At 48.9% G+C, this 21430-nt stretch overlaps 1 protein-coding gene across 1 annotated transcript in view; it reads left to right on the top strand.

Annotated features, from left to right (window-relative positions):
* The window catches only part of TG (thyroglobulin), a 241234-nt gene that overhangs the window by 187604 nt on the left and 32200 nt on the right, over positions 1-21430 (top strand). The window contains exons 42-43 of the mRNA XM_088022877.1: positions 18885-19049; positions 20054-20221. Coding sequence (XP_087879003.1) covers positions 18885-19049; positions 20054-20221 — 333 coding nt within the window. The remainder of the gene's footprint in view (positions 1-18884; positions 19050-20053; positions 20222-21430) is intronic.

The following is a 21430-nucleotide window of genomic DNA, read 5'->3' as shown; positions in this document are numbered from 1 at the left end:
TGTCCCACAGAGGTATGGGAGCGTTGAATAAGGCAACCTGAGCTATGTTCTCTACGAATTGCAAATGCTGCTCAGTTTAACAAACTCTTACGGCGATTGCAAAATTCTTAGGTGTCCAACCTGTCCTGGGAACATGAACAGGGAGGGAATAATCAGATGCGGCATGAGTGGGGCTCCATCCCTCCCTGCCCTCAAGGAATTTCTGATCTAGTGGAGGAAAGAGACACACTGTCAAAACCCCAAGGGAATATAAGAAAGATGCCATTAGGGAAGGAGCCCGGAGAGGCGTGGACTCCTGGTTACATGGGCACCTGGCGGTAAGGCGTGGCGGGACCCGATTAGATTGTTGGCGTTCATGGTCACTGATGTTCTAAGTCAGCACAAGAGACAAAGACATAAAAGCACTTGGCAGGCGACGCCCCCACCAAGGGCCTCAAGTGTTAAGTATAGGGTCAGCTCCGGCCCAATGACAGTGTGTCAGGAGGCCACACTCGAGGGCTCTGAAGGACGCTCAAGCCCATCTTTGTAGAAAGCACCTAACTTCTGGAAGGGTTTGCCAGTTAATTAGCTATTAGGTCCCAGGATAATGGCCCAAAGCGGATTAGCAAGATGCCCTCCCAGGCTGATGATGGCTCTATTAAGTATGAGGATGCAGTCATCACCTAACTGAAATGGAATGTTCCACCAGGTTCTTAACATTGTCAGGAGCCAGGTGTTACATTCCCCAGTTGGGGGACTGGCAGGCCTCTTGGCCCAAGCACTAAGAAGCCCATTTCTCCAGCTTTGGGTTGCAGAGGGGCCCTAGGTCCTAGAAAGTTAAGGCGACTCAGCATTGTGTGGCAGAGTGGGATATGTAAGCCCCGAGGTTTGCAGCTTGGTCCAGGATTAGCAGACTCCTGGTTCTACTCAAACGTATTTTTCCTTCTTTCCCCATAAATGAAAGGTTCGAAGATGAGAAAGTCCACCTCAGGAACTAATAAGCTCCCTCTCAGTGTAGACGGTCAAGTGTAGGTTGGCCCATTTAGTAGGGAAGTTGCATGAACATATGCTCGGTACCATCAGACTGTCAAGAGGATTCTCTGTATTTAAAAGGGTTAAACCCTATGACTTTCAAGATCCCATGTAAACTAGAAGTTGTCTGTGGGCCAAGTTTGTGCCCTTCCCAGAGCTGGATAAGTGACTCATTCATTCATTCCACCATTCATGCAACAAATATCTGTTAAGCACCTTTGTGTGTTAGGTGCTGCTCTAGGGGCTGAGTTAGTGACGTGAACAGTTAGTGGCACAGCGAGCACCTGATGGAATGGGGACAGGAAAGGGAACTCTCACCTGGGAAGAGAATTTTGAAATGAACCCAGAATGACACTGATGTGAAGATCAAGAGGAAGAGCTGTTGGGGAAATCACAGGGCAGGGAATGCTCGCCGTGTTCAGGGACCAGAAGGGAATTGATGTTTGGGGAGTGCCAGGAAAGAGACTCGGCTCTTGTTTACAGTACCTATTTGTTCTTCTTAAGTAGTCTGTACGTCTAGACCTCACCTGAAGAGACTGGGGTTCCTAGAGTTTAACTCGCTTGCTCTGCGTTAACCAGCTGATGAGGGACACCACCCAGGTCCTGCCCAGTAGCTTCTGGAGGTGCGCTCACCGTCACTCTTACGCTGCTTCCCGGAGGGACTTCCCATTTCCCAGGGCTTCCCTCACGGCTTTCCCTCCCTGTGTCCTCCTCCGGTACCTGCTGAAAACTGCTGTTTCCCACAGGACCAATGTCGCCCCTTTTCCTGGCAGTCAGTGCTCGTCACATTTGTTCTCTACCCTCCTCCCATGGCAACATCACCGTTCAAGGCCTTGATGTGGCCTTGAACTACAAGAACCTTGTGTGGCCCTGTGCATGTCAGACAAGCCTCCTGCATCTTCACCATGAACTTTGACACTGCCCTTCCCCTACCTGTGTGGGATTCCCTCCCTCGTGCAAGACCCAACCCAGAGCTCACCTTGTTCTTACATATTTCCAGACCTCCCCCAACCAAAGGTGATTGCTCCCTCCTCAAAACACTCCTTGGAGTATTAATTGCTCAGAAGAATAGGACACATGCATATGGAAGTCAAGAGCAAGAGAAGGAGTTCAAGGTATTTGGGAGATGTGTGACCTTTTAATCCTGTCACCTCCCCAGGACCGAGGGTGCACAGACAATGTGTGCAGACTACCTAGCACGGTGCAAGGCACATACATGAATGTCTCCCTTGCCCTTCAAAGTGGAGCATGCGCTTGAGAAGGCAGGTGCAGGTGCAACACATGGCCATTGACCCTCGCCCTGAGACTACCCCAAAAGAGATGACCCATAATTATCCACTAATTAAATGAATAAATGCAGGTTCTGCTTCTGCCTTCTGAACAGAAGCAAGTAAATTGTGAAGACTGACTTTTTCATCTCTGGGGAAGACAGTAAGCTAATCACGGACATCATCTGGGAGAGATCAGACCCTCTTGTTTCTCTAGAGATGGCAGTTGTTTCTATTTCTGGAACCATCTCCAAAGGCAGATAAGTGGTCCATCTGGATGGGCTGAATTCTCCAGCAGGCATGGGACCCACATGTCATCCGATTCTGTGTGTTTTTTTAAGAGGGCTCTTGACACGACAGCGTTCTCAAGAGAGAGAAAAGTGAAAGCTTTCTTCCCACTGAACTCTGCTGTGATGAGTTGCACAAACGTGTTGATTCACTGGAGTTGTTGTCTTTGGTCATTGCTCAACCTAACTCACTAACCCCACTTGAGGGGGGACATCTTAGCTCTTACCAGCTTTGTGAGGGTTGATAAAGAGGTCACCGGGTTTCTCAGAGCTCAGGAAGTTCTCTGAGTGGATTCCAAGTTCAGTCTTTGTAACTTTGCTTGCCTTACAAACTCCCTCTCGTGCAACAATATACAACCCCTTTTATTTCCTAAATCTAACTGAGCCACTCATTTGTTCAAATGATGATTATATTAAAAGACTATTAACTTCCAGCCAGCTGTGAGGCTAAGCTCTAGGGGGACAGGGGTGACAGTGACACGTGCCCTGCCACCCAGGAGCTCATTGTGAGTCAGACAGGGGCCAGGCATGAACCACGATGACAGGGCACCATGGTGGGGGCTCCAGAGATGAGGGAAACCAGACGAAGTGACCGGTGCTTGCAGGGGAAGCCAAGGCTTGACGGAGGGGTGATGTTCAGCTCAACCTTGAACATGAGAGTTGTCCATCAAAACGAGACATTTGGCAGGGCCAGCCGGGATGTTCATTTTGTGCCCTCTCATTTTGTCTTTCATGATGGGATGACTTCAGTTGCTTCTTGTCTAGAGGTGGAAGTGACTTCAGCATCTGCCACTCATCTGTCATCCTGCCTCTTGGGATCTCCTTGCCCCTCTTGCAGCTGCGACAGGCTGACCAATAATCGCCCCTCCTCAAATTGGTTTGGTCACAGTGCTGTTCTGCCCCAGACTTCCATGGCCCCCCATCGTCCTTGGCCTTGTACAGATCCTCACCTGGTCCTCACTGCCCCAACCTGCCTTCCCAGTCACCTTCCCCTTTCTCCTGTTGCCTGGATAGGCTCTGCTGGCTTTTGCCTCTGAATTTACTCCTGCTGTTCCACTGACCTAGAATGGCTTTCCCCTCATTTTAGGATCTGCCAGAATCAGGGATGAGTCTCGTGTTGGGGCCAGCCAGGGCTTTGATGAAACTTCCATCTTACTGAGTCAGAGTCTGGTCAAAGGGCTCATGTTCCCTTCATGCCCTGCAAAAGGTGGGGCCAAGCCATTGTCTCCCTCTGCTCTTGTCTTCTGCCCAGAGGTGGAGTTCTTCGATTATCCAAATGGCCGGTGCCTGAGACTGACTCATGCCACGTGGCGTTGGTGGGCAAGAGGGATGACAGATATAGGGCCATCCGTCTGTCGCTGAGCCTTGCCAGAATGGCTTGCAGCTGTCCCAGAAGCAAAACATTTGCTGATCGTTTTTATTCCTATGAACAGAGCAGACACTGTGGTGTGTGATGTCCCAGCTGGACTCTCCTTTCTTCTTCTTCTTGTCGAGAATAATCATCTCCGAACTTTCAATTATGCACCCAGACAGTAAGAGTTTTGACAAGGAAGCACCCCTATATATGCACATTTAGTCATCAAGTATATATGCAGATGACTCTGCAAAGATATACATTATAAATGTAAAAATATTTCTAAAGTATAAGACTAGTTAAATAGTACATTCTAGAATTATCTTTTTGTGTTCCAATGGATTATCTTGGGCGCTTCCTTTGGGCAACCAAGACTCTAACAGAAACAAAGGAGACAGGCATCATGGCTAAACGAAGAGGGATCGCAACAAGCAGTTTGAAAGGCTACATGTTATCTTCCCCGCGGCAAATACATAGTCCAGTTTCTGGGAAGGGCACAGACGTTCTCGTGAACTCTGCCTAAGAACAAAGGCCAGAATGAGTCTTCCCATGAGAAGGAGTCAGTGCATGGTGGCGCTGGGTGACATCAGGCTCCAGGAACAGAATTTGTTCAAGGGTCTCTCACTAACACCTCCATTTTCCCATCTCTCTGCTGGTCTGACTTCCAAAAGGTGTAAGCTCCATGAGGTCTGGGAGCCCAGCTTTTTGTCAGTGAGTGACACCCAGCACTAGCACTTCTCACAGCCCTAGTGAGCATCACATATTACTGGAAGGAAGGAAGGGAAGAAGGGAGGGAGAATGGGAGGGAAGGACGGAGCAGGTTTAAGACAAAAATAAAAACCCTATAGATTACAAACTTCCTCAAGGCCTTCATTGCTTTCTGATCATCTGCAGCAGCTACCATATCAAGGTGCTCCAAGACGGACATGGAATTGTCCTGATACTAGCCTAGCTGACCACAGCAGAGCAACCTGCGTCCCGGGGACAGCCTGGGGACAGCCGGGGGACAGCTGACTGGATACATTGTGATAAAGCCTCTGTGATCAGCTTCCCAATGTGAACCGAGTCAGGTCTCCTGAGCGCTCTGCTCTGGCTTTTTTATCTCCTAAAACATAACAACAAAGATAGTGGCCCAGCCACCTCTGAACGTGCTTGAATAGCACAAAACGGGGTTAAGATCTGTGACAGAACGATGATGGCTTTCGCTGGTGTCCCCACCTGAGCTTTCATTCTGTGATGCCCTAGCTTCTGGGACATGTGCTTTTGTACTCATGACGAGGTCCTGCCGCTGGTCCCGTAAGGAGAGCAAGCTCGGAACCGGCTGTGATGTGATCTTGAAATGGTGTCAGGCATTCAGAAGTGGCTGGACATGTGTGAGATTGCCAGCCAGTGTCTACTCTGTCGCCCGCTGAGCCAGAACTAATCACACCAGCGGCGGGCAGCAGCCAAGGGGGACGGGGAGGGACAGCCAGGCTCAGTGGCTTAAAATATCCTTGGCCAGACAAAACTCAACCCCGCAAGCCTTCTTTCGACTGGAGCATATTTCACTATTTCTTGTTCTAGTTTGAGTAGCGGTAATATTATAAATAGTAACAACTGAGCTCTGCCTGGTGCTTTAGTTGATTTCATTTGGAGAAGAACTCTTTGAAATACTGATTATGCTTTTAATGATTGCTTCTACTTATTAAAAACCTAATGCATACACGCACTTTCCCTGTTGTCTCCTGAATTCACCTCCACAAATGAACAAGGTGAATATTCTTCTTACCCTCATCCTTCATCGAGGACACTGAGGCACAGGAAACTTAAGTCACTTTTCTAAGGACACACAGGGGGTGGGAAAGATTACTGGATTTGAACCTGGACTGATGGGGCCCATAGCCCATGCTCTTGATACCCCACCTTGAGACATAATAGACCCATTTTATAGATGGGGAAACTGAGACCCAGAGAGTAAAGCCACTTGCCAAGTTGTCAGCTCAAGATCCAATGAGGTTTCTCCAATCCCAGTGCCCATGCTCTGTCCATTTTTTCTACGACTGTAATAATTTATATCTGTTTCCACCTGACACATTTAAAGTGATGGTGTCAAAAATGATGCATACCTACTTAGTTCATAGAGAGTCACTGGCACCTTTTGTAAGCATCCCCTGGGAGTGTCTGGAAAGTCGGGGGAGACAGTCTCCTCGAATTACAGGCCAGGGGCTGTGAGGGCTGTCCTCTGTACAGGGTGGGGGGCTGGGCTCACACCTCATGCCCTGCTGGGGCTAGTATAAGCTAAGGAAGGAGCCACCACAGTTGCTAAGGCTGAGCCCATGTGAACACACCAGGCCTAGCTGGGGAGGGTTGGTGTGTGAGGCTCAGGCACCAGGACTGTGCTCTGACCCCACCCAGGCAGCCCAGGTCCCAGCCCTTGTGCGCTGCCCTCTGAGGGGCCACCCTGACCCCCCTCAGGCACAAGAGTCGGCCAGTTCTCCTCCTGCACTCTCGAGGACACGCATACCCACCAGAACCTCAGACCGTGTGCACACACCATGCTTCTCTAGGGCAGGCGTGGCGAGCCCTTTCTCCTGGCTGGGAGATGGCCGGTGGCATTTGCTGAAGGAAGGATGGAGGAGGAACGTAAAGGTGGGGAGAAATGGAGAGAGGGAGGCAGTGCAGAGATGACTGGGAGGAAAATGGTAATTGGACATGGCTTTCTCACTTCTAGAAGTCTTCACTAGCTTCAGCGATACTCCAGACCCTCCTGTCTCTTGGGGTAGTTCTTCATACACCATGGCTGACTGCAGGAGTCAAAATTTGCAGGGAACACAAGCGGCTTGGTCCCTCCTGTGAAGTAAAATTGAGGCGACAAGGCTTCCATTCTGGACTGGCTTTCTCCGGGGGCAGGGGTGGAAGGCACCTGCGCGTGGACCCCACTCCACCTCCATCTTTCCACCTTGAAATGAGGTACAAGGACACAGCGCTGGGCGAGGGCTGCCCTTGCATGCCTTGCATGTGTCAGCTTCACCAATCTGCACAACAAGCCTCAGAGGTGTGGATAAAATCCCACCTTTGCAAAATGGATTTGGTGACGTTACTTGGTTTCCCCAAAATAACAAAGACGCCAAGCAACAGAGCAGAGATTCGAACACGTCTTTCTGATTTCTAAATGCACGTTCTTACCGCTTTTCTACACTGGGGTTTGTTTGCAAAGGTTTAAGAGAGGGACAAGGTGGGACTAGCCGATGACGTGCCGGCGTGCAGGTGTCCTGCTGGTCATACAAGCAGAACCAAGACTGACAGAAGCTGTAGAAGCCAGGCAGTGTGCAGAGCTCCTCACACGACACATTTCTTGCATCCCTCACAACAAATCTGTGAGGCAGGTGCTCTAGAGCTGTGGGATAGAGGCGTAAAGACGTAATTTGTTCAAAGCCAAAGAAAAGGAAGGCAGCAAAGCCACAGTTCAACCCCAGGCTATAATCCTCAAGGGCCAGTGCATTCCTTCTCCTCTCTACAGGTGCACTGGTCCTTTTTCTGGGCCAGCCGGTCCCTGAAACAAAGCTACAGGCCTAAGTGACTGGAAAGAAACATCCGGGCACTTTTGCAAGCTCTAATTATTAAATTACCTTTAAAAGGCAACCTATACCCGATGCATGTGTATGAATCACTGACTGAGAATGGAGGGAAAGAATCCCCACATTTTGTAAAAATCCTTTGAAATAAGAGGCCCGTCCTTGTGTCAGCCATCACTCAGTGTGACTTCTAATGGGTGATCGCTTTGCTGGCGAAATCAGTCCTTTTTCGGTGGCAAGCATTTAAATGGTTTCTGACAGCCAGAAGGTGACAGAGACAATTAGATGTAATATTTGTGACAGATGAAAAAAGGCATTTTGTCAAGTCTGCAGGAACCTGGAGGAAAACCATGACAGGAGAGCAAGCTCCATTCTAAAGGGCAGAGTCAAGGCCTGGCTCCTCTCCCCTCCCCAAGCTGAAGTGCCTGGGAGGTCCCCCTCATGGGAGGGCTCCCCCGACAAATGCCTGGGCAAGGCCTCTGCACCGTGCCTCCATAGGTAAAGGGGACAGTCATGTGGCTGAGCCACGTGGAGAGCGGGGCTTGCCAAGGTGTCTGGAGAAGGAAGGAAGAGTACAGAAATTTGCCTCCATCCCTGTTCCCTTTGGCACATGGAGGCTGGGCGGAGCTGTGGAATTAGGGACAAACAGCCTGAACCCAGCTTCCAAGCAGTGGGTGACTGGGGGCAGGTCATTTATCCTCTCTGAGCCTCTGGCTTTCTTTCATAAAAGGGTCACAGTCCTCACTCCTTCAGTCAGAGGTTTAGTAAGCACACACTGAGAACAGTTTGTAAAGGGCAGGGAACACAGAGGGCTCCCACTACGGGCTGCTACCTTTCTTCACTCTCCTCCATGTGCAGACACAGCCGGTGGGTAATTTAAGTTTGCAAACAAAATACACCAAGGCACAGCCTCCCTGGAGGGCACTTTGGCAGCCCATTGTGAAAAAAAAAAGAAAAGGGTTTTAAAAATATTTCCATATAGAGTGCAGGGGTTAAGTGATGGTTTCTTAGCTAGGACTCCAAAATCACCAGCAGCAGAGAAAACCAGATATGCAGGACTTCCTCGGTGTTAGAAATGTTGAGCTGCAAAAGCTACCATCAGGAAAGTGAAAGAGACAGAATGGGGGAAAATGTTTGCAAATCACATATTTGATAAGGGACTTGTATCTGGAATATATGAAGAACGCTTCTAACTCAAGACCAGAAAGACAAATAACCCCATTTAAAAATGGGCGAAGGATCTGAATAGGTATTTCTCCAGAGAAGATCTGCAAATGGCCCATAAGCACATGGAAAGATGCCCAACATCATTAGACGCTAGGGAAGCAAAAATCAACATCACCACGAGATACCACTTTATACCCACTAGGGTTGCTACACTACTAATAATTTTTTAAAGAGACGACAAGAATCGGTGAGCATGTGGAGAAATCGGAACATTCATACATTGCTTGTGGGAATACAAAATGGTGCAGCTGCTCAAGGAAACGTTTTGGCAGACTCTCAGGAGGTTAAACGTAGAGTGAGCACCGAGCCGTGCAACCCTACTCTTACGTCCACAACTGAGCGAGTGGAAAGCACACGCACACCCAACTGAATAGCAGCATTATTTACAAGCACCAGAAAGTGGAAATGTCCACCAGCTGATGAGTAGAGAAGCTAACTATGGTGTATCTAGACAATCGAATATGACTCAGCAATAAAATGGAACAGAGTACAGTTACATGGATGCAGTGGAAGGATCCACATATCGCATGATTCCATTTATATGAAATGTTCAGAACAGGCAAATCTGCAGAGACAGAAAGTAGATTAGTGGTTGCCTGGGGCTGGGCGTGGCGGTGGGACTGGGAAATGACTGCTAATGCGTTCATGGGTTCTTTGTGGAACGCTGACAATGTTCTAAAATTGGATCATGGTGATGGTTGCATGGCTCTGAACAGAACTAAAAACCATTGAACTGTATGCTTTAAATGAGTGAACTATAGGATACGTGAGTTACATCTCAATAAAACCATTTCCCCAAGTTAGCTCTAGATGCCAAGAGACATAGCTTTAAAACCTATAAAATGTTCATCATGCATATATGATACAAAAATATTTTCCTTTCGTATTTGCTCATGGTGTCTCTTTAATGAGAAACCACTAAAATGTTATGCAAACAGCTCATGCAACACATTATCATCCGTCAGAAAAAAAAAAAATAGATACTTTCTGACCTAGGATTGCCTTTATATCAGGAAATCATCATAGATATGCGAATAGATTTCACCATAAAGGTGGATGTACGTCGCAGGGGTGTCTAGAACACCGTAAAACTGGAAGCAATAGTAGTTATCCTTCATTGCTTACTTGCCGTTATATGAAAATCATCTCATTTCTTCCCCTACAACAATCCTATGGGGAAACTCTCAGTACCACTGTCATTCTTCTGACAGTTGAAGAAGGAGTCTCCAAACATCGACAAAGCAGAGCTGGGATTTGCATCCGAGTCTGTCACATTCCACGGCCTGCAGGTGCTCCTACCCTCTCTATGACTCTTCCTAGCAGCCTAAGTACCCTATTGCACAATGGCTTTAGAAACAGTCTGGTAACTGAATAGGCAACAACACAGAACAATATTCACAGTTGGCTGTCAGCTGAAAAAGACAGGTTTAGAACCAATATGATCTCACTTATTTCCTACATATAAATATATAAATATAAATAGGTGCACGCACATCTATATGCGAACACATACGCTAATAGTATTTGACAGCGGTGTTCCTTTGTTGGGAGTATTATGTGTAATTTTGATTTTCTTTGTTTTGCTCACCTAGATTTTCTATCATGGATTTTTTTTAAAGATTTTATTTATTTACTGGACAGAGATAGAGTGAGCACAAGTAGGCAGAGAGGCAGGCAGAGGGAGAGGGAGAAGCAGGCTCTCCGCTGAGCAGGAAGCCCGATGCAGGACTCGATCCCAGGACCCTGGGATCATGACCTGAGCCGAAGGCAGCCGCTTAACCAACTGAGCCACCCAGGCGCCCTCTATCATGGATTTTTGTGCCACTATTTTTGCTCCACAAATTCCAAAAGATATTCTGTTTAACCTTTAAATAAACTAGGGTAACACCAATGGATGTAGGACAAGACATGCCAGCCTTTTTCCAGGGCGAAAGGAGGATTGGCATTTTGGCAAGACCGTGATGATAGCCAGGCTGGTCGTTGGGACCGCCCCTCATAGTCAGGACCACCTCCCTTCTCCCTCAGGGGTGCTCCTTCTGTCCCATGCCTCATTGCCTTGGCCACTCCACTTGCCCAGTGATCAGCTTACATGATAAGTGCTAACGAGTGCTTTCTTCTTCACAAGAATCAGTTACATTTTAGTATCGAACTGATCTTTTAAATGTAATGTAATTTTTTTTCTAGTTACAAATTCAATCTAAATTCATTGGGAAAACAGAATACTCTGAAAAGTACAAAAAGCCAATAAAACTCATCCATCCCTCCCTTGCCTTAATACGGGACTCTGATAAAGGGGACTATGATAAAGTTGGACCACCCCAAGAACCTGGTGGGGCCATAAGCAATGGGTGAGGGGCAAAGGATGCCCAAGAATTTCTCATGACCTCAGCCATCTACTCAGGCAGCACGGCGTCATGGGAAAGCCACAGCATCGTGCGGTCAAAAAGTTGGGTTCTTCACCTCTCTCACCTGGTAAGCAGGTTACTAAAGTTCTTTGACACTCGTTCCTGAGTATACCCCCAGTCCTTTTTGCAATAAAGTGGGGAATATACAAAAGAATGATTAAATGAATCTTACAGTTTCTTTTTAAATAATATTGGTTCTTTCTAATTCATAGGATGGCTGTGGGTATTCAAGACAATGTAAGCGAGGGGTGCTTGGGTGGCTCAGTAGGTTAAGTGTCTGCCTTCAGCTCAGGTCATGAGCCTGGAGTCCCAGGATTGAGCCCCAAATTGGGCTCCCTGCTCAGCAGGGAGTCTGCTTCTCCCTCTGCCCCTCTCCCTGCTTGTGCTCTCTCTTTCTCTCCCTCTCTCTCTCTCACGAGCTCACTCTCGCTCTCACTCTCTTGCTCGCTCTTCTTAAATAAATAAATAAAATCTTAAAAAAAAAAGACAATGTAAGCAAGAACTCTACATAATGCAGAATGTGGTCCAGTTATAAATTCCAGTCAAAGCACCTCACTCCTGTCATGGGAGAAGCAGACTGTCCCCACTTTCACTGTCCTGGCCATCCCTGCAAAGATCTTATTTCTGAGTTGACAGCTGCCAGCCTCTCATGAGTGGGGTGGAAAATAAGGGTCTGTGATGTGTTTAGTTGTCACTGTTTTTCGTGGTAGGCAGTGCAGTGAAGGGAGAGACAGCAAGCTTTGTAATCCCAGTTCTACAGCATTCAGTCCCAAGACCTTGCACAAATCACCTAGCCACTCTGGGTCTCGGTCTTCCCATCTGTAATGTGGGGATGAAAATACTTACAGGGTTATTGTGAGGATTGCATGAGAAAATGCGCACGAATGATCTGGCTCTTAAAAGGTACTTTATCAATGTTTAATTCTCATCCACCTCCCTTGAAAAGCTTATATAACATAGAGATGGAAAGATGGAAGCAGGGGGAGGTTGACAGGCCCAGCAGGGCTCAGCAGGTACCCCACAACAGTGAGGGAGCATTCAGATGTGAAGCGTTGCCCCCCTGTTCATCTCCCTGAACCACCGAGAAACCAGGCTTTGGTTTTGACTTCTGCCATCAGCCATGATTTATGAAGGACTACCCCACTTTTCGACACTGAAAGTTGATTTTGAAGGTTTAAAAAGAGTGGCAGCATAGAATTAGCCAGGAAGGTGCTGGCGTGCAGTCATCTTCTGATGACTGATCGTACTAACAGAACAAAGGGCAACGGAAGTCAGTAGAGGGTTTTCCCCGCCCCGGTTGACTACATAGTGCATTTCATGAATGCCTTGCAGTAGGTCTATGAGGCAGGCATTTTCAGCTGGGGGGTGGGAGGCTGAGGCCTAAACAGGTGAGGAATTTTGTACCCACGCGCACTTCTTCACAAAAGAAGAAGGACATTCACTGAGCCTCCTTTCACATGCTCTTCTAGGCTGGGGTTCGTACCAGGACCTGGTTTCAAGGCCCAAAGGCAAGAGCAACACGATGATATGGAGCAGACAATACTGGAAGGGCATGAGCAAGGGCTAAGTTATACCCTTGTGTTTCTTGTTCAAATTCTCTGTGCTTTCACCCAGTAAAGCCAAGACCTGCTGATTCCTAAGGAGGAGGGAGAGAAGGGAGAAATGTGCTCTTGGGCCCAGAGACAAGGGTTTCAAGATAAAAGTTGTGTTAATTATCATCCCTGTGACTAAAGTTTTGCCAAAACTGAAATGCTACAAATTAGAGTTAAACTCGTGCTTTTGGGGATCAGGAAGATGATTTCAGTGTAGAAAACATTCAAGACAATACTAACATTACTGTGGATGTGTGACGGCTTTAAAAAAAAAAAAAAAATCTGTCTCTGCCTTAGCTTCCGGAGTTCTCTCTGAGCTGTGTGGGCAGCTCAGTAATATCCCCCAGTTAAACTGTCAACGATATTCTGGTGGCAGCCTCCAGGTCAGGCCCCTTCCCAGGAGAGGAGCTGGTGCAGAGCAGTGGATGTGACACCTGGGTCACGCCTCATCCTTTCTCCTCAGACCCTGCATGCCTCTGCTGGGTTCTCACTTCAGCACTGCTCTCTCCCACTCATCCCACTCAACCTGACAGCTGACCATCCAGCCATTCATTCCAGTCCCATTCTGCTGGCTCCATGTTTAGTGAAGTCCTCTGGGAACACGCTCTGTGCTATGCTCTGGGGTAAAGGAGTAACCATCCCAACCTCTGCCATCAGAAGTGCATCTTCAGGAGGCTCTGGGCTCAGTCGTTTACTGAGAACCTAATGAGTGCTATACAGTGTTTTCATTGCCAAGGATGCAAGGACAAATGATCAATGACATTCCTAAAATACTCTCTGCAACACCCTAGTCAAAAGCCTTTCCTGACCCCCTATCGCTATTCTGTATGTTATGCTTTACCACCCTCTGAATTTCATCTCTTGCTTAGGCTGGATTCAAAGTCTTCTCAACCTTATTTCTCACTAACCCCCATGCAAATGCCCCTTTTCACTCAGGAGAGTAAATAGGCTCATCCATCTATCTGTTCATCCATCCATCCATCCATCCAACCATCCATCCATCCATCCATCCATCCATCCATCCATCCATCCATCCAACCATCCATCCATCCATCCATCCATCCATCCATCCATCCATCCATCCATTTATCCATCAATTTGTCCATCCATCTAACCATCCATCCATCCATCCATCCATCCATCCATTTGGCCATCCAACCATCCGTCCATCCATCCATCCATCCATCCATCCATCCATCCATCCATCCATCCATCCATCCATTTGTCCATCCAACCATCTGTCCGTCCATCCATCCATCCATCCATCCATCCATCCATCCATCCTTGCCCTTACTCACACAGTCACTGACTCACTCACCTAATTTTCTGAGTCCCAGACCCTGTTCTGGGGATGCTGGGATACTTGGGACCCAGTTCTTTTCCTTTCTAGCTCATGTGGGTAATAAGTCCCCTGAACCCATCTGCCATCCCTCCTCCCGTCTCCAGGAGTAGCTGTCCATTTCAGGAACTTCTGGTGTGTATGTGTGCGTTATCGTATGTCTGTGTGTATCTAAGCATGCCCATGTGTGTTTCTGCCTGCGACCGTGTGTTTCTGAATGTGTGTCTCTGTGTGCGACTATATTGTGAGTGTATCTTTCTTGTCTGTGACTGTTTGTGTCCATATGCGTGCTTGGACGGGGGCAGGTCCTGGTTCTGGGGTGACTATAGTGACTGACAGAGGTCAAGACCCCTTACGATGTTCAGAGGCTTCAGGGAGAAAAAAGAGTGGTCAGCAATTGTAGTTTTGCCTTGCATTATTTCTGAAGTTAGAAAAACACATACAACAAGCGGAAACTCTTTGCCCTTTAATAGCTAAGTCAGATTTAGATAAGTACAAGCCCAGGGCCAACCACGAGACTGCTGTGTGACCAGGTAGGCTGAAGACCCTGCCGCCCCCACCCACTGCAGGGGTCCCATTAGCCCCCACGATGCTAACTGCAATAGGAATACAACATCCCCTGTGCACCTGGACCCCCACCATCTTGCACATGTCCTTATGATGACCCTTACAGTATGGTGTGTCATTTCCATTCACAGAGGAGTAGCCAAAGCTCCCAGATGTCAGTCACTCGCCCTGAGTCCCTTCATCAGCGAGGAACAGGGCTGGAGTGTGAAGCTGGTCCTTCTGCCGGCTTCAGACAGGGCTGACAGCCTGGTCTATGGACTCGAGACAGGCCCGGGCCTCGGACCTCGTTCTGTCCCCAGACCCCTGCACTCTGTGCAGCTCTGCATAGCACACCCTACTCCAGCCCTGTCCTTTGCTCTCCATCCAAGTGCTTTAAAGTCAGGGCTGAGCCGGCCGTTGACTCTTTAACCACCGATTTTCCGTGAAGAAAGATGTTTCCTTCAGCAAGATCGATTAAAACAATATACTTGAGAGAGAGGAAAGTTCTCTAAGACGTCGTGCAGTATCGCTGTAACCCACGCCTTTAACCACTTCCTCACATATCAGGAGTTCTGGCTTTTTATAACTGCGCACAGTGCTGAAAACATTAGAGGGCCCCTTCCCAACGTCGGCGTCCCCTACGGCCTACCTGCAGCCAAGGGGGGGCTCAGCAGCCCCACCTCAGGGCCTGCAGTTTGCCAGCTCAATTTGCAATCTAGAACATGGGGCTTTGACCTTGAATAATTTGAGCATGTGTGTGTGTGTGTGTCTGTGTGTGTGTCTGTGTGTGCGCATGCATGCGCACGGGCATGTGTTCTCTTAAGACAAAGCAGATCCAGTGGTTCTCAGGAAAGCCGGACCCCTCATCGTTGGAAAGAAACCCACAGGCGGAATCACCTTGCCCCTGCGTGTTGTCACTATGGTTGAATTCCTGGCTCTGGGCTGGCTGGGTATTTTACTCACGGCTGCTCCTTCTCACCATGCGCTCAGGCGTTAGGATCTGTGTTTTACAGTTGCTGAAGCTCAGAGGAAGCCACTGGCTGGAGCTCAAGGGTGCAGGAACCTTGCCTTGTGTGTTTTGTAGCCAACAGGAGACTCTGAGCTTACCTAAATGAGTTGAGGACAGAAAGCCAATGTAGATGACTGCTCCCTGTGTTGGGTCTGGGGACCCAGCAGCCAACCTCATTCTGAGTGGCTCAGAGCTGTCAGAAAGGGCTCCCAGGCCCCAGGATAACACTGCTGTTGTCACGATCCACACCATACATGCTCTGCTCTCTCTGGGCTTGGGTTGCAACTGGCCTAACCTCTGACTCTGGCCACAAGTTTCCTCCTTGGTCCTGACAACTAAGTCAAGATAAGATGGTAACAGTGCCACCACCTTTCATCGAGATCCTGCCCAGCGCATACAGAAGGCTGACCGGGTGGCTAAGGGCTTGGCCTGTGAGCCTGGCTGCCCACATTCAGACTGCGGTTTGGCCTCCACCCAATCGTGTGATCCTGAGCAAGTCATTTGCCTCTCTGTGCCATGAGCCCCTTATCTATAAAATGGGATGACAATATCATCTGCCTCATGTGATGGTCGTGAGGCATAAAGCAATAATCTGTAAAATGCTGAGGACACACGAGGAACACTCCACTGAGGTTCTCTCTTCTGATTCTTAGGCATCTCACCCTCAGGGGAAGCGTGGGGAGCTGGTATCACTGTGTCCATGTGACTCAGGAGGGAAAGGGGCTGGGTAATTTGTGAAGTCACCAAGTGGAGTCGGAAGCCAGATCAGAGGCTATATTGAGGGCACCGGACTGCATTTAGCTGCCAAGATTCGGACTCTCAGCCCTACTTGTGGCCAGAACCAGCCCCGGACCCTGCCCTCTCCCCACCCCACCCAGTGCTGCCCTCAGCTCTCAGCCCTACCTGCAGGATGGCCTATCCTCATTGCAATGCCTGTGCTTTGCCCATGGCCCTCAGTCCTGACTCTGAGGCATAACGACCACTGGAACTTTCTGGAAGCTTTGCTGGAATGCGCTCCCTGACTTCAGGAAATATGTCCAGCTGGAATCTCAAGAGGATGGGTGTCCTCCCCTCTGGGCATCTGTCTATTGTCTGTTTTACACAATGGGTAATAGCACTGATGACTCAGGGAACAGGTGGACATGCGCACCTCCCTTTACAGTTTCCAGAATGCTTTCCTCTGCTATTCTTCAACGATCCTCTCAAAGACCCAGTGAGAGCAGCACCCTTTGATACACCCATTGCTGCATTTCTGGTATTGTGACCGGTTTCTGGTGTTTTAGCTCAGGGTAGGGTCTAGAAGGAAACATATTCTCTAGAGTCAGACAGATCAATGCTCCCTTTACATTGGAGTAAGAGGGTACAGTTCAGCTCAAGAGCACAGCATCTTGTTCGGGATATAAAAACACATGTGGCACAATGTGGGGTTGAGAGCATGGCCAAGGTGGGCTGTTTGGACTGGGATCCTGGTTCTGCCAGTCACCTGGTTCTGCTGTGAGATGTTGGCCAAGGTTCTAGACCTTTCTGTGCCTTAATTTCCCCTTATCTAAGAGAAAGGGGTAAATAACATTTACCTCAGAGTTGTGGAGACGGTTTAATGAGTTAATATGTACAAAGTGCTTACAGCTGTACCCGAAACTTAGAAATTACTCGGTAAATATTAACCATCATTATTAGTTTTTGTTGTTGCCAAGCTCCCAGGTCCTGGTACCTATTAGATACTTGATAAATGAGAATTTCCCTTTCCTCTTGGAGACTCCATTTGCTTATCTGCAAAATGGGGATGGTGGTTATACCTGCCTCCTATTACTGTTGCAGAGATTGCAGGAGACACAAAATTCCTTCAAGGGTGAGTACCTGGCAGGTGGTTGGAGGGGGGGCAGGACCCTTAGTAAAGAGCTTGCTCAGAGAGCTCACCCATTGCTCCGCCCAGGAGCCTGGAACACAACAAATTCTGGAGCCCAGCTGCCTGCATCCATAGGTGGGCTCAGACTCTGAGAGCATTTGTGGCTTTGGTCAGGTTACTGAATTTCTCTATTTATTTTCATTATTAGTGAAAATGGGGACAATGACAATAGCTAACTTACACAGCCTTGGTAAGGATAAATGAGATAAAGTGGGGGAAGCTCTTGAGTTAACAATCGAAGTTATGCTATTGGTCTTGTGATGCGCCTTTGCCGATCCATTTCCCTCCTGGAGTTGCTGCATATCTATGTTGGCATTGAACCAACCAGCTCTCAGGGAGCTTGGGTGGCTCAGTCCATTAAGCGTCTGGCTTTGGCTCAGGTCATGATCTCGGGGTCCTGGGATCGAGCCTGGCATCGGACTTCCTGCTCAGCAGGGATTCTGCTTCTCTTTCTCTCTCTCTCCCTCTGCCTCTCCCTAGCGCTCATTCTCTCTCTCTCTCTCTCTCTCTCTCTCTCTCTCTGAAATAAATAAATAAATCTTAAAAAAAAAAGAGACCATCAAAGTCATTGATCGATGGCCCTTGCTGTGTATTACCAGTTTCAGTGGTACCGGTAATAGTTCTGGTGCAGGTAGGCCCACTGCACCCCCCCACAACCATTGTCCCTGATGCCGTGGTACGAGCAGCAGCCTCTGAACTGGGGGTGGGCCACAGACGGAAGGCCCTGGGGTTACACCCTAGCCAAGGCACTGAGCCTACCTCTTCCACCCTGGGCAGAAGACCAATGCCACCAACAGTCTAGGCCTGTGGATGGACCTCCTGGCATTCCCACCACCTGCATTCCTAGAGGGGAAAGGCTCCCAGCCAAGCCAGCATTTGACAGAGACTTGCATTGACTCTGCTGGAAAAATTTATTTGCACAATGACTGTGTTTCCATCACCTTCTAGGTGGGCATCTATTTGCAGGTCCAGCTCTGTCTTAACTGAGCCAGGAAACTTTCTATTTATGGAGACCGGGGAAGTTGGGGTGGGGGATGTGGACAAGGGTAATTCTGGTCCTTGTCCCTCTTCAACCACCATCAGCCCCTGGCCCCAATAGACAACCTTAGTCAATGATCACTCTGTCCAGGGCCCACATTTCCCAGGTGAGGAAACGGAGGCCTAGAGAGACACTCGTTCAAGATCACGTGCGGTGTTGATATGATATCTATCAGCCCTGACCTCCCGAATGCCTGTGGGCATCTCCAGGAAGGGTCCTGGAACTTCTGAGTGTGGATGAATGATGCGGAGCCCTGATGTGGCCCCGAGGTCTCTGGGCTGATGAGCAGGGGTGGTGGGGGAGAAGACGATCTAGACTATTCGTCCTGAGTCTATGTTCTCTTCCAGGGTGGCTCCGCATTCTCCCCGGCTGCTGTCATCAGCCAGGAGAGGGCTCAGCAGCAGGCAGCCGCTTTGGCAGAGGAGGTCAGCTGCCCCACCTCATCCATCCAAGAAATGGTGTCCTGTCTCCGCCAGAAGCCAGCCAGCATCCTCAATGACGCCCAGACCAAGGTGGGCACTTGTGTGTGAGTTGGGGAGGGACACTCTCTGATCTTTTCCAAATGGAAAACAAGGACTAGAAAGGAGACCTGGCCCACCTAAGGCCACACAGGAGGTGGATGACCGGCCAGAGCTAGAATGCACATTCCCCGACCCCAGCACCAAGCGTGGGCCCAGCACATAATGGACCAAGCATGGCTACTCAAGGTGGACAGGTCTCTCTGCACATTGGATTTTAACTGTAAAATGTAAATGTAAAATATAACGTGGGCCTTATAGAGTAGGAGGATAAAATGAAATGAACCGCATCAAGGGTCTTGATTGTGCCAGGACGGTGGTGGCACTCCAGCAGGTCACAGCCACACAGATGGAGCATGATGGTCATACCTGCAGTGGATTTGGGCCACCCCATCCTCTTAGGACAGCTATGTGCTCCCTTTTCCACCTGAAAAGATCCTGCTCACAGCCCACAGTCACTGGCTGTCCATGGCATTGATGAAGGGGACACTAGCAGGAGGAACTTGTCATTTGAGCCAAGGGCTTGATGCCTTCAGCCATGGGCCTGGACTCACAGATCTGGAGCAGGTCTGACCCTCAGCTCCCCCAAGTGTGGGCTCCTGAGAGAGTGGCTAGAGCTGATGAATTTCTCTGTCAGGTCCTGCCTTTGGCCACCACCCACCTACTCCGTAGTCAATGTCTACTTCTGCTCACTTGCACACCTATGGGCTCAGGCTTACCCACTCCTCCCTGGGGCTCTGTTGTCACCTTGGTGGGGAAGCTCCGGGGACCAGCTCAGAGTAAGACTTGCCTTCCACTTCCTGGCCTGGTGTCCTTGCTGCCTGTTGTTCTTGTCATTTTCTACATTGTCCAATACAGCCCCAGATGGATAACCAGCGTCAGTGTTCATTACAGTTAAAATCTGATTAAGTGAAGCAATGCAACTGATTCTTCTAGAACCATTTAAAAAGAAGGATAAAATCTGTACACATAATGGCCTCCCTTTGTACCCAATGTAGCTCCTGGCTGTGAGTGGCCCTTTCCACTACTGGGGTCCTGTGGTTGATGGCCAGTACCTCCGAGAGGCTCCAGCCAGAGCACTTCAGAGGGCTCCGCGGGTGAAGGTCGATCTGCTGATTGGGAGTTCTCAAGATGACGGGCTCATCAACAGAGCGAAAGCCGTGAAGGTAGGCGGAGAGGAGCCTCAGAGGTCCCCTGTTGGCTGTGCCTAGGTGGCTCTGGACGTCTAAGTCTGACCGTGGTCCAGAGTCACTGACTGATTCGCTCATTTACAAAATAGTCTCTAAAGCGCTACTAAGTGCAAAGGCTCTATAAGGAGCTTGGGAGACGGTAATGGGGGGGGGGCTGTTTCAGACATGAGACACATGCAGGGTTGTGAGCAACACAGACACCTTCACCCCCACATCTACAAACTCCATCTGTGAGTGAATCACCGTGGGAAGCAGTGCGCAGAAGCTGACCAAGGAGCTCTGTGAGCTTCGGGGTTCCAGGCGGTGGATACCCCTGCCCCCCGAAGGACACTTGCCCCACTGAGGGGGTGACCGAGGTGGTACCTCTTCCAGTCCTGGCCCCCATGTGGGTTTTCTTCCCTGGGAAAACTGGGCAGGGGGTGTACCCCGCAGCCAGCAAAGACGACTTCGTGTGGCTGCTTGGAGACACAGCGAAGTGGGAGAAAGTTGTAAGGTCTTCTGTCTGTTTGAACACTCATTTCCTGCTCTGACCACATGCCCTCATGCCTCACTAGGATGTGGCTCACCCTGGAAGAGGCTGAGCACGCTCTCCTGTGGCCTGCCCCCCATCCTTGTCAGGCTGCTCTTAAAAGATATTTTAAGTCATCAGGCCTGGGATGGTGGCCACGACACGTGAAACCCAGGGAGCAGACACCCGTGCTCAGCATGGGGCTCTGCCCGGCTCTGTTGACTATAAGGCCACACAGCTGGAATTGAAAAAAAATCATTCATGCAGCCTCACGGGATCCTGCATTGCCTTGCATTATCCTGTTCCTTCCGGTAGTATGTCTCACTTAAGGGAATCTGTCTTATAGCAATTAAAACACCACTTTGACATGAAATATATATATATATATATATATATATATATATATACACATGAGTATTTATCATAGTATGAATTATTGTAGCAAAATGCTGGAAGCAACCCAAATGTGCACTATCAGATCAATGGTGGACGAAGTTAGGCTACACACAAACTATTAAATATTATGCAGATGGTGAAAGGGGTGAATCAGATTCATCTCTACTGGCTTGAGGGATGCCTATGACATGTTGTTAAATGGAAACAAAAAACAAGAATGCAGAGGAATTGTGAAATTAAGGGGGCATCCATATTTTTTAAAACAACCAGCCTGTATCCGT

This window comes from Eumetopias jubatus, unplaced genomic scaffold (assembly GCF_037043125.1).
Source record: "Eumetopias jubatus isolate StellerSeaLion01/CBP00866 unplaced genomic scaffold, mEumJub1_p1.0 scaffold_4, whole genome shotgun sequence".
Classification (NCBI taxonomy): domain Eukaryota; kingdom Metazoa; phylum Chordata; class Mammalia; order Carnivora; family Otariidae; genus Eumetopias; species Eumetopias jubatus.
The sequence above is the reverse complement of the archived record's forward strand: the minus strand, read 5'-3'. Positions and strand labels throughout refer to the sequence as shown.